The sequence below is a fragment of the Gavia stellata genome, chromosome 4 (genome assembly GCF_030936135.1).
Source record: "Gavia stellata isolate bGavSte3 chromosome 4, bGavSte3.hap2, whole genome shotgun sequence".
NCBI lineage: Eukaryota > Metazoa > Chordata > Aves > Gaviiformes > Gaviidae > Gavia > Gavia stellata.
In genome coordinates, this window is record NC_082597.1 from 51,543,948 (window position 1) to 51,560,859 (window position 16,912).

The following is a 16,912-nucleotide window of genomic DNA, read 5'->3' on the forward strand; positions in this document are numbered from 1 at the left end:
GTATATATGGTCTATATAAATAACAAAAAATGTTGTTCAATTTTAGTGGCAGCTATCAAATATGATGGTCTCACTACAAGCTCCAAATCAGGAGGTTGCTCTAAATCATCAACTAATGGAAGTGAAAGAATATGCTCAGAAGGATCATTATTTACTTGTCCAGTTTTTAGTATTTTTCCTTAAGCAACTGTTTCTGGCCATCGTTTAAATGTAAGATACTGGACTAAATGGACTGTAGCTATCCTAATGTTGCCTGGCCTACCACACTGATTTATTTTAACATAAATAAATGTACATGGGTAAACAATATGCAATAACTACGCTTCCGCTGGAGTGCCTCACGCTATTCATATCAGTGCCATCCCATCCTTGCTGAGGATATGGGGAAGAAAGCTTGGAAGTTGGAGGGTGAGGACTAAGGAAGTAGGACATACAATGTGCATGGGAGTAAGGTGCACTGGGAACCAGTTTAGGGAGTTGCAACTCTGACTAGTTATCATCACGTATTAGTAAACTCAAAATCTTTACTGTTACTTTCCCACTCCCACCGAGTAATGTACTTCCCTACTAAATAGTATCTCAGGGAAACTATCTTGGAAAACAATTCACACAGCTGAACAGTAGTTACAACAGCATACGAAAAGGAAAACAAGCAGAAGGAAATGTTAAGTGATAAAGACAAGGGAGAAAAGAGCATGTTTTCAACAATATATGAAAACAGATGGAGAGTCAATGAAGCAGAAGTAAAGAAGGACTGTTGGTACAGCAGGAGCTGGAAATGACAATAAAAATAACAGTATTCTTTCTAATCTCATGAGCCAGGGTATAAATTTTAAAAGCAATAAATTTACAAAAACAAAAAAAAAAGAAAAGTTTTCTTCATGATTTCTAAGTATCCATGCTGAGTCCTAATGCAAGGAAAAGTATACTGTTAAAAAAACCCTCAAAAAAGGAGAACCCAGACAGACATATTTGGAAATAAAACATCTCTTCTTATCCCATTTGAACCAAAATTATGAAATAAAGTGGATTATCTACCTGGATGTGTTGTGCAGATATATCAGGGGATGCAAAAAACAGTTGGTTGACACCTGCAGCATCTGGAGTTGCTAGGATAACTTTTCCTGGAGTGGAATCTTGTCTGGCAAGGATCACCTTGCTTGGGGTAGAGCCATCATGATTTGTTAAGATGAACTGCTTGCCTGCTGAGCTCTGATCAAGTGCTGTAACAATCTGAATCTTCTGGCCCGTCTGCTGATCTGTGACAATCTAATAATACATTTATCTCAAATTGTTATGGTAATTTAAGTTCACCTTTGGGGCCCAATCCGGGCACTTGAAGAAAACGGGAATTTTGCCTTTGACATTTGTGAAGCAGGATCGTCTTCCCCTCTGTCACACAAATGAAGTAAACTCAGGCGAAACCTTGGATTTTCACTGTATTTGAAACACATTTCAATTGAGGGTGTTTGACGTCAAAACCTGAGTTCGTACTCAGGTTTTACAATTGGCCCATGCTTTTACAATACTACTGAAACCCTTGACAATTCTAGCATCCAGAATTTGAGGTACATCTGTAGCTCAGCCCTAGGACCCATCAGGTTATGAGAAATCTTAACTCTTGAATTCACTGCATACCACGTGAAGTGCTTAGCATCTCCCAGGTTTGGCTGCTTAACAAAAAACTTCTTAAAAAACACAAATGTAGACTCCCCAGTGAAAAAAGTAAGCATCAATCAGCAAGAAAAGCAATGATCTTGTTGCACCTGTATATACATTTTAGGCTTCGTTTTTTGGGGGGCTTTTTTTTTTTACATATATATTCTTAAATAAAATAAGTAAAACAGAATCTCTCTCCCTGCCATTTTTTCTTTTTTTTAAAGGAAAAACTTATTTTCATGTTTCATTTCATAATCAAGAACAGACCTACAGACTGTTTTTTTCCATTTTATCCCTATTTTCAAGCACAAATACAGCACAACTTTATTAAATAATCCTCCACTAAATTCCATTTTTTGCCAATTACACTCCTCAGAAAAAACAATCAAGATTCCATATATCTTCCATTATAAATCTCACTTTTAGTCACTTCCTGCCTTTCTCCATCAAAATGTCTATACGGAAAACTGCCTGGTTTATTCTGGAGACTGAGGAGAATCATCCTTCAAAGACTGTTTCCTGCAAACTATTTTTGAATTACAGATCAATAAAATAGCTCCTATTAAATTTTTTTATCTATAAGCAAACATTTATGTCCATCTATCCATCCCTAACATTTATATGGTCCTTATTACTGATGAAATGATTTATTTCATGGTCTAACACTTAGCATAACTCATTTCATGTAATTAGGGCAGCAATATTAATTGTATTTTCTAGGTGGGGAACAAGGGCACAAAGCAAGTGAATGAGGCATAATTTCACACACGTCTTTATCAACTTTGCTGTTGCACCTTCACAACTAGCTTATTACTTTCTCTAAATGTTCAATATACTTAAACTTGTTTGAAAAACCTGTGTATAGCTTATGTTTTAAGACGACAAGCAGCGAGAGATATAAATTATTGAGTATCTAATTTCAGCAGTTATAAATCAATATTGCCACTTTCAAATATTCAGAAATTATGAGTTTCAAAATTTACAAAAGGAATGTGTTTCCTTCAGGTGGCCTTTTGCTATTAACATTTTAATGGATCAAATTTCAATTTTTTCCTCTGCAAAACACAGTTAAAAGATTATTTAAGACAGAAGTCCAGGTAAGATGATAAAATTCCAGACACTAAAGATATAAGAAAAGAACGTAAATTATCATGAGATTTGGGGTGTAGGGCGGGAAGACAATGCAAATCCCCCACAATAGTTATCAACTATGATTAATACAGGGTTTTCATTCGGTTTTGTCATATATTCACATGTCTGGGACCAAAAATGACTACAGCAGTCCCTTATTTCTCCTTTCAATTCCTTTATGTTAGTTCTATATTCTTTAGAAGGCAAACTTCCTTGCCCTTTTTACACCCTTCTTTGCTTAACTTTCTCCTTCCATTCCATTTTTCTTCATGTACAAACTTTATCTCTCCTGTGTCATTTCTGGCTGTTCTCATAGTAGCTGATGTTCCCTTCCCCTTCTCTCCAAACACATCTACTTTATTGGGCTTAGGAGAAATCCAATGCATGTTATCCTCAACAGGGTGCATACATGTACAAAAGCCAAACACAGAATACTGTGCTGTTTCTTCAATTTCCAGACCTGCTCTTTGAAAGACACTCTTATCTAAAACCTGTCTCCCTATCAAAACTTAAAAGTGCAACTATGTGTACATCAAAAAAGGCATATACTTGATCTAGTTGGGTTTATACAAAGTACAGTATAAAACTAACTCAAAACCCAGCATGTCCCAAACAGTGAAGATACAAATTTGAATTAAAGTAGAAATTATTTTTTTTATATATATGCTAAATTATCTTTTTTCCTCCTGTAGTCCAGCTCCATAATTAAAAAAAGGTATGTATTTGTAGAGAAATATGGCAGGACAGTAGGCAGAAGAACCACTGCTACTTCACACAATTCTCTTCACCTCCTGTTTAACAGTGTCCCAATTCTTCAAGTGGCTTCCTGCAATTCTAGGAGGATGCCCACGTAGTTTTTACTAAATGATATAGTAGATATAGTGTTACGTTAATATCCATACAAAGCTATTCAATCTGCACAAATCATTTCTGCAGCTGTCAAGCATTTGACAACTGACAGAGGCTTAAGAGAAAGCGGTTGAAACAATTAAGTGCAGTCTGTCTGCAGCTGACCTCTTATGGCCATATATCTGCAAAAACTCCACCTAAGTCGCAATGGGACTCTGAAAAGTGGAGCAGTCCACCAAAGTTTAACAACTTGCAGTACCTAAATGTTGAGATAAGAGAAAAAAATAATCAGAGGGAAAAAGGAAACAACTTATTTTCTTAATGGAATCCATCAGGGCTCAGTGACAACACATTATGTTTCTTAATAATCTGAAACTCAGTATCGCTAAAGGGATAATGTTATAAAACAGGAATATATTAATTCAGGATTGTCTGCTTAGAAAATAGATTTCCCCCATGTATTTCATTTAAGCACTCCGATGATAATGGAGGATAGTATTTTCCTTTATTGGTTTTAAGCCTTGTTCATTAACAAGTTTTGACTTCCATTTGAACATCATTTCAATAAATTAAACACCTCAATAATTCTGTGTTCCTATTTTAGAAAAAAAAGTGTCTAAACATAGAGGACTAATCCACTTGTTTATAACAGAGCTGGTTTTGAACAGAAATGTCTGTTTAACAACAAACGTGACATTCAGCTTTTATCCTAGAGAAACGTTAGCATTCCTTAAAAAGGGTGACTAATGAAACATGTTTTAAAGAACATTTTATTGAGGATTTTGTCTTTCAAGATTTCAGATAATTATTTATGTGCATATGACAATAATAAAGGAAAAAATATTGATTGAAAATATAAACTCAAAATGAATCAATTTAACATTTATTTTTAACATTTCACTGAGACTTATTTGTTCCTACAAACTACTTTACTCTTCACATAAATTCTGCTTTGAGGAAAGTTTTCATTACTAAGTTCTATCTCATATCTAATTTATTATTATTTATATTGGTGACATATTTGTAGATGCCTGTTGCAAGAAGGATGCCTTTTGACTGAGTGTTCCACACATATCAAGAGACAACCATTGCCCCAAAAGGCTTACCATCCATTTTGAAGCAAGAATCAATGAGCGTGATGAAAAATGACAAGCAACAAAGTAGCTGGATTAGAAACAAGTGATCCTCCAGCTACATGAGACAATGAAAAACTATATAAAGGTTCCTGTCCCTAGAAATACAATTCTTCTATATTCATCATATTGCAGTAATTACAGTGCCTAACCAAAAGTAGTTCTCCCCCCGCAAAAAAGCTGACACAAAAGGGTTAGAAGTCTGCTGCTGGCTTTGAACCAACAGAACTGTCCTGCTGTTCAACAATAAAGGCTCATGGGTTTATATGTCATCACCCCACATTCAGACCCTGATGCTGAAATTACATTAAATGGCTTCACACTACAGGGACATTATAGCATACAGATGTTGACAATGAAAGCAAAGGATAAAGAGATGGTGGTTAATTGATGAACGTAAATTACTTAATAAAAGACAGCTGTACACAAAGTGTAGAAAAGCAGTGGAGGTAGCTGAAAGAATAAACATCTACTGGGTAGGTAAGACTGGTACCATGACTAGAGCACAGGTAGGTGGTGATAAAACAAAAGAAAAGATCATGTTGTGAAGAGTCTTGGAAGGCAGGACAAAGCTTGAATGCAGTGCACCGAAACAGGAAAAAACAGTGGAAAATATTGAATAGTGAAGCCAGCAAAAGAAAAAGCAGCCAAGATTATACTAGCAGCTGGCTCGCTTAAACAACAGTGGGTTTGTATGCAACAAGAGATATCTGAGAGTATTTTTAAAATGTGTTCTGCAGTTGATGTTTTTCTCTAGGATGAAATTTGAAAATAAAATGTTTGCAAGGACTTGCATTGACTTTTAAGGGACAAAATATAAAATTGCATTCCCCAAATCCTCCTAATCTCCATATACACATATCTATGTTGATTTAACTACCCACATTGCCAAAAACTTCTTATCCTCACTTGAATTAGAGATTATTACCTGACCAGGCTATGAATTAGCATACCAGGACATATAACAGTGGTTGGGACAACCAAAACCCATTATCTTTCTCAGACATCAGCCTTTACTTTTTCATGACTTGTATCAATAATACAATGCAATATTTCCCTCCCTCCCTTCTCCAAAATGTAGAAGTGTTCCAACAACTCAGTTGAATTAGCAATTCTGAAAATTATTCATCTTTTAAAGAGCAGTATCAATACAGTATTGGGAAAAGTCTTGTCTTTTTCTGTTCAGTGGTTATAATTTTTTGTAAATCTTAAAATTCTTAGGAGAAAAAAAATAAAAAAAAAAGGGGGGGGAAGCATTGGAATGATGTTTTATTCCTGTTTATACAGAAATCGTCTCTGCCATCCAGGGCTGAATATTTACATTCAAGCAAATAATATGATGCAAATAAAAAAGAACAATATGTGAAAACTGGCAGAAATAAATAGTTCACCTCTGCTTTTAAAATATATCAGATGAAGCATACCTGTATACGCTGTGGTAAAGAGAGGCCTGAATCTGCAGGGACAATCTGTATCCGTTGGGCTGTCCCATCCATTAGTGTTTGTGTATCAGCTCCCTGGGAATGGGTAATCTAGAAAGAAGAAACAAATGTAATGGATTGACAATGGATATACTCCCTTAAGGATGGATATACTACCTCAATGGATGAAACCTTAACGTTTCACCAACTTCTGATTTCTCTGCACAAGGCTATGGAAAGTCTGACACTCTTACTGTATAAGGAATGCAAATGCTTGTAATCTAATTTAATAGCTTAATTTTGCTAGTTAGAAAATTCTGTTTGTTTCACTGTTTTAACCCCCTTTTGAAATACCTTCCAATTTGAAATTTAGAAACACGTTAAGTAAAACAATTCACTGTTGACAAGTCTGTGTAAGTCAATCAGACCGAAAATTTATTACTGTTGATGTTCATGAGACACTATACCTTTCATCACTATACCTTTTTGTGGGACGTGGCTTGATGGGCATGGTGTGGGGTTTTTTTTGTTTGTGTGGTGTTGTGTGGTGTGGTTTTGTGCTGTTGGGTTTTTTGGGGTTTGTGGTTTTTTTTTTTTTTGTAATGGTTGGACTTGATGATCTTACAGGTCTTTTCCAACCTTAGTGATTCTGTGATTCTGTGATCATACTTGTGCTACATTTACACTGAAATATTTTTACCTTAATGGCTTACTTAAAGTGACAAAAGAATTTTTGGTGTGGAAACACAGCAATTGGCCTTTTCTGTTCTGTTTATCTGTTAAAGCAGCGAAAACAGAACAAAAAAATTCTATATTGGGTAACTATCAAGAAAGTTAGAGAAAATTAATGAAATGCATGAAGTTGGCAAGCAGTGTATCTTAAAACAAATTTAAATCTCTGTGTGAATGCTCTCAGGCACAATTTGTGGAAGTGCTTTAACAATTATCAGTATTTTAAAAATTCTACACAGGCTATAGCCAAAGGTATATGGGGGAGGGTATTATTCCTTAAGTTATTTGTCAATAAAAATGAAGAAATACAGCTGCCATTTACAGAGTCTTGATCAGAAAGGCCGGACTTTTTGCAGTACAAACAAAGTTTGTCTTCACAGAATTTACAGATACCTTCAAACTGAAATTTTTGTCTTAAATTCCTGAGTAACATCCCGAACTTTTTGCAGTTCAAAAACTCTGGAACATCCTGCAGTTCTGTATTAATAATTCCCAGTATTTATACCATTATAAAAATGCTCCTCTTCAACTGTCCGTCGTCGTCATCCCCCGTCCCCCCCCCAAGAATTTATATAGAGAATATCTATCCATATTGCAGTAAAAGTACTGTTTCATAACAGGTTGAGAGCTTTTTCATTCTTCCTGGATCAGCTTCCTGATTTTGCAACCACACCACCATGTAAATGCTAGTACCAGCAGAAGAAAGGAGGTAAGAACATGCCGCTGGAGGTGAGTATGAGAAGGGGAAGGAGTGGTGGTAAGACTTCCCCTTACAGCAGAAATACAAGCTCTCATCAGGCTAAGCTGATTTTGAAATTTTACCCGAAAAGGCATTACTTTTGATACCAGTTTCAGCTCTTATAACCTACTTGCTCCTATGCCTTCAGCTTGGTAGGTAAAACTGGTTGGTTAGCCATTCAGTTGACGTGGAATAGGAAACCGATGCAGGCTAAAAAGCAGCCCAGCAAACAGACAGATAAACAAAGGCTATTCTTAGCATATATCAAACCTTCAATCCACATCTCCACAATGCTCAGAAGCAGATGCATCAGAGCAAATGAGAGTGGGATTAAGCTGCTGGGGAGATAGCTTAAGCTGCCAGCACCATCAAAAGAAATGCTTGTCAAACTACTGCCCAAGCCCTTTTCAAACACTGCTTTCTAAAAATACTCAATTTTTCTTGAGTATGAATACTTTCCATATTCAAACAATTCATCCACTGCTTTGCTTAAGTAAAGGACAAAGACATGTTCATTATACAGCAATGTTTACAGTTTGAAAGATACTTTCAACCACTAAAATTCTGCATCAGCCTTTCAAATTGCATGTACAAGTGGTGATTTACAGGCAATCAGTTTTATGTGAACTTATCTTTGCTTTACAAAATAAGCTACATATTTCCAGGACTGTTTATGTTTGCTCCCTTAAAATGTCATGATCTACATGTTGTGTAAAGTAAAACTGCTCATCAACCCCACAAAATGTCAGCTTGACAGTTTTACTTCTATACAGAATAGTTTTTTATTGCAGTTTAAAAAAAATGCTGATAACTGCAGTATTTGTTAAAAATCGTATTTTGTATGTGTATGACAGACTCTGTTTCGACAAATATGTAGCTTTCGTCTGTTACTGTTACCTGGCAGGACTCTGGAAACAAACCACCACATACTTAGCGTACCCAACCACAGATTAAAGAAAGAAGATTGCTGCAGGCTCTTGACGGACAACTTCCCTACATGAATCACGGAATGGGATCTTGATGTAGAAATATTCATTATCTCACACTCAGCAAAAGATGATTAACAGCTGGCAGAATCCGAGAAAAAAAAAACACATTGTGCAATGCTCCATATAGGCAAGACTATAAATTCTTTTCTTTAGTAAATTTTGCTTTTATGCAAAAAACCCCTATATTAACAAAAACACATTTGTCAACATCATAAAATCGTTTGTAATAATTTTGTGTTTTAAAATGCTTCATGAACAAGAATTAATATTATAAAGAGATCAAAACCTATGTCACAGAACACTACTGACCATTATGTCAATGAGACTCAGAAGCACTTTCCATTCTCCTCAGAATGGGAACACTTGTGTTTTTCCTTTCATGTTCTATTCATGTAAATATTTCTTGTAAATTCAATTAAAACTATTTCAACCTTCAAGAGAATTACAAATGCTAGCAAAAATACTGCTGAAGTTCCATAGACCTTAAACTATGGTTTTCAATGCTTACATTGAATAGGAACATCACCAAGTAATTACAGCCAGCAGGTCACAGGTAGGTAGGAATATAAGATACTACATGAAGGCCCCTGTAAGACCACTTTCCTTGCTGACTCCACCTTCCACGCAGTGCACTCAAGCATGGCATGCACTTTTGACAGTAATTTTGGCTTACAGAGTCCCACCTTGTGCTGCCCTGGGTAATGCTTTTCAGTCCTTCTAACCATGTGACAGGTTGGGCTGCACCTTGTACCAGATAAGGGAACTGACCCCAACTGGGAGGGAGAAGACCTTCCTCCACTATCCTGTAATTATTTTTTTTCCAGTTTTGTCCACCACACAATGACACAGAGAGCTTACACGAGCAAGACTAGCATAGCGTGAGAATAAGCAGCTAAGCGAGGACTGAGGAATGCTTAAGCCACACTGCTGCCAAATAAGATGTGACAGTCTCAGGCACAGTAAAACCTTGCTAATGGACAAATCCTAATCTACACTGCTAACAGAATGATATCAATGAAAACTGTAAGGCTGCGGTTTCACCATGAACAGAAACAACCAACAGCTCTCTGCAGTGTCGCACGTCCACTCCCTCCTTCTTCTCTCCTGCCTTCCTTGGGCTACCAGCCATCTCCTTTACGCTGGCTCTGGTACTCCTTAGAGCCTTCTCAGACCCTACTCAAGGTACTAACCCAGCAGAAAACGTTCCACTTGTTTTGGCTGGGTTAGCGTGCTGCTAGTGTGGAAAAGAAATCAGGTGAGAAACAGAAGTAGTACATTGCCCCTCCCATGGCACTGAGATACTAAGTCAGCTCAGTGTCTTGTGGAATCACATTACAAAATTGAGAAACAACCCTCACAGAGGCTAAACACCATCGTCACACCATCCTCTTTCCTGAGTGGAAAGTACACTTCAGCTAGATTTTACTAGCTTGTACTTTAAAAAAAAAAAAAAAAACAAAAACCAAGAATTACAGCCTTATTTAGACGTCCACAAGGAATTATATTACCAAAACAAAACTACATTAGACACGCCATTCTCACCTATAAAAAGGACAAGTGAGAGAAAGAAAACACCATCACATAAATCAGTTCTGTCCTTTGAGATAGCCTTAGCAACACTCAGATGCTACAATAAAAGCTGTAAGAATTTATACAGAACAGAATTAACCCTCCCATCCCTTGCCCCCAACCTTTCTATTTGAAATCAGAACTGAGAGGAACTAAAGTTACTTGAAAAGTAAGTCTATGTCTAGGCAAGAAACCAAGAGTGGATATTTCAAGCTAAAAAATACCATTTATTTAAGATAAATAAGATACTGCTTCTATCTAATTTAAAGCGGTGCTAATTTTAAATAGACTATATTATGATGAAACCTTCTAGGTAAGTATGTATACTCTTCTCCACACTCCCACACTATCTGTGCATCTCCGGAAGTTCTCTGGCTGCAGTACACAGATTCTGCACACAGGTTACAGAAAATGAAAACCAGAAGTTAGCAGAAACAATCTTCAATCAATTCAATTTTTCAATCAGTTCAATCTTCTTTTTGACTTATACCAAATACCAACAAATATTTCACAGTGAAGAGCATGACAAACCTTTACTCACAAAACCAAAAATGACAACTGAAGCAACTGCATAACTGGAAAGTAAAAGCTATGTACCGACAACTCACTTGATTATAAGTTTTGTAAATGAAAGTGAGCAAAGCAATTCTACAACCAGATGGCTCTCTGAAGACCACTACAGGCCCAAAAAGCAGCGCTGAACAGCTAGTCACTTACTGGAAACACTGCTAGATTTTCCTTAGCTTCATTTCTGTGGAGCAAACTTTCGCAAGAAAGACCTTGCAGCATAACTTTAAAATGGACATAATAAGTTTTTCTAGTCTTCCATGGGAGAGTCTCCAGAAGCTTTGGGTGTACTAAAAATTATTTTCTACCGTGATTTTGGTTTTTACATATCAGTCTGTGCATTTTATTATTCAATGTCTCTTAAACAGGACTCAAAATTTGTGTACCTCTCCCATTTGCTGTTCAATATGGGCCAGTTCCTCTATGGTTGCCATGATCTTTAATCACCAGAATTTCCTGTCAAAGAAAGGAAAGAAGATACTTAACATCTATAGCCTCAATAGTAAAAATATCTTGGGGGAAATATAGTTCACGTAAGTGAAGTATGTTCATAGTTGTCTGAAGATGACATCCCTGCAGAATTTAAAGTTTGACTGTACTATAAAAGCAGTAATTTATTTTCTATTTGTAAACTTCTGTATCTTTTTACTCAAAAAACTCACATAGAGACTTCCCATTTCCCGCCCTCTGCTTTCCCAAAGAGCAACAACATAATAAATGCCCTGTGAGAAAAGAAGTGTATTACTGACCATGACATCAGCAGGGAGATAATTAATATCTTAAAAACTGGAACAGAGCCAATTTTGTTAATGCAAATCAAGGCGGGGGAAATCTAACTTCTTCTGAATTCATACTGATTTTTTTAGTATTAACAGAAGTGTCTGAAAGTCAATTTTGTAATTAATAGGAGGCATCACCTGGGAGGTAGAAAATATACATGTTTGAAACAAGATGCTGTTTTGCCATCAATTCTGTAGTTAGAGTATAAGAAGTCCAAATCTTCATAAGAAGAATTTTGTAGGATTTAACAGACACTACTACATTAATGCAGTATGAAGTATTCAGATGTATGCCTTGTTTGTTTGGGTATTGATTTACAAATATTCACTAGGCAGTACTTAAAAGGAACATACACAAATTATGAAGCACCATAAACACTTCATTTTCCTGACAAAAGCTGTATTAAAAACACTATCATATCTACTTCTTCTATGAACCAAGACAGTACTCTTACACTAAAAGATTTGCCTATATACTAAATTTGCATTGTTTCAACTATACAAGATACACAGGTTATAAAACCTTTTCACTGCAGACAAAGTTATAAAGATGTTTAATACCAACATACATTTTCCTCTATGAACGTAAGAATAAATGCTGTCAGTATAAAGGATATTTTATACAGTATAAAAGATTTATTTATTTCACAAACAGGAATGGTGCTGTGTAACCATACAAAAAGTTAGAATGCTAATGACAGCAGCTGCATATGTAAAAAAGCTGTATGTATAGCTAGTTGGTTTTCACTCTTTAACTTTGCTAGAACTTCTAGAAACTATCTCCTAACTCAGTGACCTCTAAACTTTCCGAATCAACTATGCAAATAAAAATGTAACCCATTTTGAAGCTCCTTCTGCTCTTACAATTGGAAAGAGAGATCTCTTGACTATTGCAAGAACTGCAGGCCTTGGAAGCGTGCAGTGGTTGGTATACTAAACCCTGACTGATGTGTGGAAGGGAAGACTATAGAAATATGTGGACACTGTAGACCATTCTCAATCACCCACCAGCATGCTGCATTGTTAGTTAACTTAAGACAAGAGATGACAGGCATACACATAAAACATATGAGACTGAAGCTTATGTTGAAAAGCATTATCTCCTTAGAAGATCTAGGACATGTCAGCACCCTTGCAGGAGCACTCTATTAACCCACTTCTGCATGCAGTGAGCTGCAGCACAATCACTATTCACAGAGCACTTAGATTTTCAAGACAGCCCATGTATTTTATCAGATGTTTTCTTCTTTTAAATAAAATACTAGCAACAAAATATTGCATTGTTTACACACACAGTGCCAGAAATTAGTACTACTTCATTAAAAAAGTTTAACATCTTAAAAGCAAATTAGAGAACTATTTAGTAAGACAGACACACTTTTGGGTAAAACAGATACACTTTCTGCAGAGTTATTTCAGAGGAAGACCTTACTGCTTTGTGACAATTTGACGTACCAGAAATATTGTGCATATGATGGTAATTTGCAAAAATTTCAGAGTAAACTAAGTAAAATGCTGAAATTCTGGTCTGATCTCACAGACAATCCCTCTTTGAGTGGGGTTTTGGTCTACAAACCTCCTGATGTCCCTTCCCACCTGGAATATTGTACAACTCAAAAATGCACTACTTTCTTAGCTACAGGAACAAGAGTTGCTTGCAATTACAAAAAATCCCCAGTATTTTGAAAGCAGTTTGATTTGCAAAATCTTTTGACTGCCTCCATACAGGTCTACTGTGCAGATATTTTTAAGGACAGAATAAACAATTATCTAATTATAAATTACTGCACTGAGTGTCTAGTTTAGGGCTATGCACAAGAAAGCTTATTTTGAGCAGTTCAAACCAATTTTACGAACACATATTCCCTTATGTCAGCCTTTTGAGACAGCAGTTAACATCTTCCATCCCGCAATCACTGTCTCTAGCATTTTCTACATTATTTTCCCGAAAGAAACTAGACTACATCAGTATCATTTTCCCATCAGAAAAGCCAGGTCTATAATCCTTCCCATAACAAAGTATGATTATGACCTCAATATTAGTCATATTTACCAACACAGCCTACGGCTACTTTAACTTTATTTTATGCTTTTCTAAAACTCCTAGTGTTTCGGCCTGCAGAATTAGCATGTTCCAACAAGAATACTGAATATTAATTATTACTGCTATAGCTGTGTTGCACCAACTCAGCAGCACATGGAAATGAACAATACAGTACAGTGAAAAAAAAAGCTTAATTTATTGTTCATCTAGTAAAAGCTTGCAGTCAAATACTGAACTTGCACAGGATGCAAAATCTGGAAAATAACTTTTACAGAAATTGACTCAGACAGGAAAAATAAAAAAAATTCTTACCTATCGTATCTGTGGCACTGCAAAATTATAATTAAAGATTCTCTTTAATGTTCTCTGTCATACAATCACTTTAAATTAACATACCAACACATCAATATTTTGCCACAAACTCAGTAAATGAAAGATGGAGAGATCTGATTTCTCTAAGCCTCCACGAGTACTTTGTCCACAGTCTTAAGAAGGAAGAAAGGTCTTGTCTTTTTAATGTTACAGACTCATTACTACCTTACTGAAAACAAAAGGGCTAGCCCTAATCTATCTCTTGGCCTGAGTTTCCAAACTCTCTCCCTGCTGCCAGCACTGGTACACCTGCAACTTCACAGCCAGCAGCAAGGTTTTATTTTCATCTGTGTTAGTTCTCAGCCCAAGGAATGACTTGCATTTGCTGTATTACCATGCAAACACTACTGCTGTACCAGTGGTGGACGGGAACTGTAGATCACACCTTTCCACAGCAGCAGCAATTTACATCATCTTAAGCCATCTGAAGTCTCCCATACTTTCCCACAGCTCTACAAATTGTTGTGAGATGAGCCTTGGAGCTTAGACACACTTATTTTTGGATCTTACAGATGAACCTGGTGAAGAAACAAGAAACAGGATGAAAAAAAGCAACACACAGCCACAGCACAAAACAGGCGACATTTATGATGAAGTGGCCTAGCAGAGACTTCTGGTCCATAAGCTAAAGTACTGTACAATTAGGAGATTGACAGGGATCTATCTTCTTGCCTCACTCCCTATTTCTAAGAAGGGTATTGTTTTCTAAATGTTAGAACCTTAATAGTCAAAGCTACTTTCAAAAACCATGTGAGGAAAGCAGTGCAGTTATAAAAGTTTCACACACATGAGCTTGTTTATAGCTAAACTTCGTATTCTCTAGTAGAAATACTCTTCAGCACAGACTTTCCAACCTCTTAGTAGTTAGCCCTCCAGTTAACAGATATTGACCTTTTCAAGTCCCAACACAGAACTAAATGGTGTCTCATCTTTGAGATGTTGGACTTTGTGTTCTTTGCCATACTGCCAAATCCTCACCAAGAACACGGGGAGAAATCGTACTGGTTATGGCAGATTTCTGTATTGGTTCTAACAACTGTCTGTAACAGGATTTCTCTCCTGTGAGCAAGATGAATAGCTATGAGAAAGAGCAGGTATTTTTTACACTATTAATTCAGTGTTATCATACAGCGCTAATAAAAAGTTGAAAATATTCAGCTCTCTCAAATCCAGAATTGGCCATAGGCATCCTTTATTCTTGCTGTTAGGAGCAATGTAAGCACACTCTGTTTTAAGAGCAGTGGAAGACGTTTTCTAAATGAAATACCCTATCTTGATGATGTATGATTTTTGCAGGAATCCTAAATTAGAGATGAGAAAAAAGTAGGAAGGAATTTGGAACAGAATAGAGCATTACTCAATCACAACCTCCAAGATATACTCAGCTGTAGCAATACAGTCTAAATGCCCTCCAAATAAACAAAATTAAAGAAAACCCAAAGGGCAGTGGAAAGCAAATCCTTTGCTAAACTGTTTAGAATCAAACTGCTTTAAAGGTGATGATTGCTAAATAAAAACTGATGAAATTACAATGGACTTTGAAAGTCTGACAAGATTAACATTCCCTAAACAAGTGATGCTCCTATCCTTCCCCAATCAGAAGAATTTTACTGGTCAAAAAGATTTTCTTTGAAATGTGATTCTCAGAACCAAGAAAGAGAAATCTGTGTTCACAAGAATTTTCAAACCCAGCTATTTCTGAACTTGAAGAATATCACCTCTCCATTCAAAGCACCTTCAAGGAGGTTTTTCTCAACAACTATAATCTTCAGAGAATGACTTGTAAATGGCACAGCTCTCAAGAAAAAAAAATATCCCTCAAAAAAGCATAACAAACACTTAAGTGTCCATCATTGAGGGTCTCAACCACCACATAAGGACAGCTTTTAGGAATGCTGGTTTTAACAGCAATACTTCACTGTACACCTGACAGTGCATCTTAACAAAAAACAATTTACTCCCTTTTACCTACAAGTAGTTAACAACAAAAATTGAAAAAATAAGAGGGAAACTCATCTTGAAACTGCATAAATTCTTGATCATAGTAATGAATTCACCAGCTATGAGCTTGAAGTATGAATCACATACATCCCAATCCTGCTGAGACACAGAAACCTCAAACCAAAACAAAAGTTTTTCAATTGCTCATCCAATCGTTCTGTGTTGCTAGTTAGAGCATCCTGCAGCTCAGAGCACGCTTCTGCAGTGTTGTCTCAGTAGGAAACAAAAAGACCAACCTTCAGAATAAAGTGGTGTCTGCTTTAAGGAATTACTTTACACTTGCTAGTTAGTTCTCCTAAACCAGATGCAACTGCCCCCACAGCTAAGATGTATTAGTAAACCAAGTTAGCTTAAAAACTGAAAGCGATTTAAACTAACATGTTTTACCTTGCAGTAAAGCAGTGAAGGAATACACATGTATTCAACTATGATGCTCCAGCCATAGGGAAACTAACTCTCAGACAGGCATAAACCATTAGAAGTGAATTTTTGAAGCTTTATCTAAAGGAGCCATCTGCTTTTCATTTGAACCAGACTTGTGTGAACAAAGTACTTCAAGTATACAAACAAGACTGAACTCTTATGATGAAGAGGAATCTGGAAAATTGGTTGAGGCTGTCCTACCTCTTCACGCTGTCTGTAATGAACACAAGGAAACTCAGCCCATGGATGCAGAACCAGCTGCCAAAGCTAGACAGATCATCTGAGCATGAGGGGCACACATACAATGGAAAAGGAATATACTCACTTGAGTAAGAATCCGCAACTACTGTGGTCAGACCACAATAAAGACTTGCTATGTAAAATTGACAGAACATTTTTAATAGTTTGCATGGACTATTAACATGTTGCTTCCTTAGATCAGACTGCTACTTAAATAAAACATTAACGCTGTCAGTGTTCTTGCTACAACTGTATTACTAGTAG

At 36.4% G+C, this 16,912-nt stretch overlaps 1 protein-coding gene across 3 annotated transcripts in view; it reads right to left on the bottom strand.

Moving 5' to 3' along the window:
- Window positions 1-11,223, bottom strand: part of NR2C1 (nuclear receptor subfamily 2 group C member 1) — a 38,390-nt gene extending 27,167 nt beyond the window's left edge. Inside the window, exons 1-3 of one of the 3 annotated variants that reach the window (XM_059816230.1) lie at window positions 11,176-11,223; window positions 6,197-6,304; window positions 1,039-1,269 (exon numbers count right to left, since the gene is read on the bottom strand). In XM_059816230.1, coding sequence (XP_059672213.1) covers window positions 1,039-1,269; window positions 6,197-6,304; window positions 11,176-11,223 — 387 coding nt within the window. The remainder of the gene's footprint in view (window positions 1-1,038; window positions 1,270-6,196; window positions 6,305-11,175) is intronic. The other 2 variants (XM_059816231.1, XM_059816232.1) reach the window with 2 other exon arrangements.
- Window positions 11,224-16,912: the final 5,689 nt, after the last annotated feature.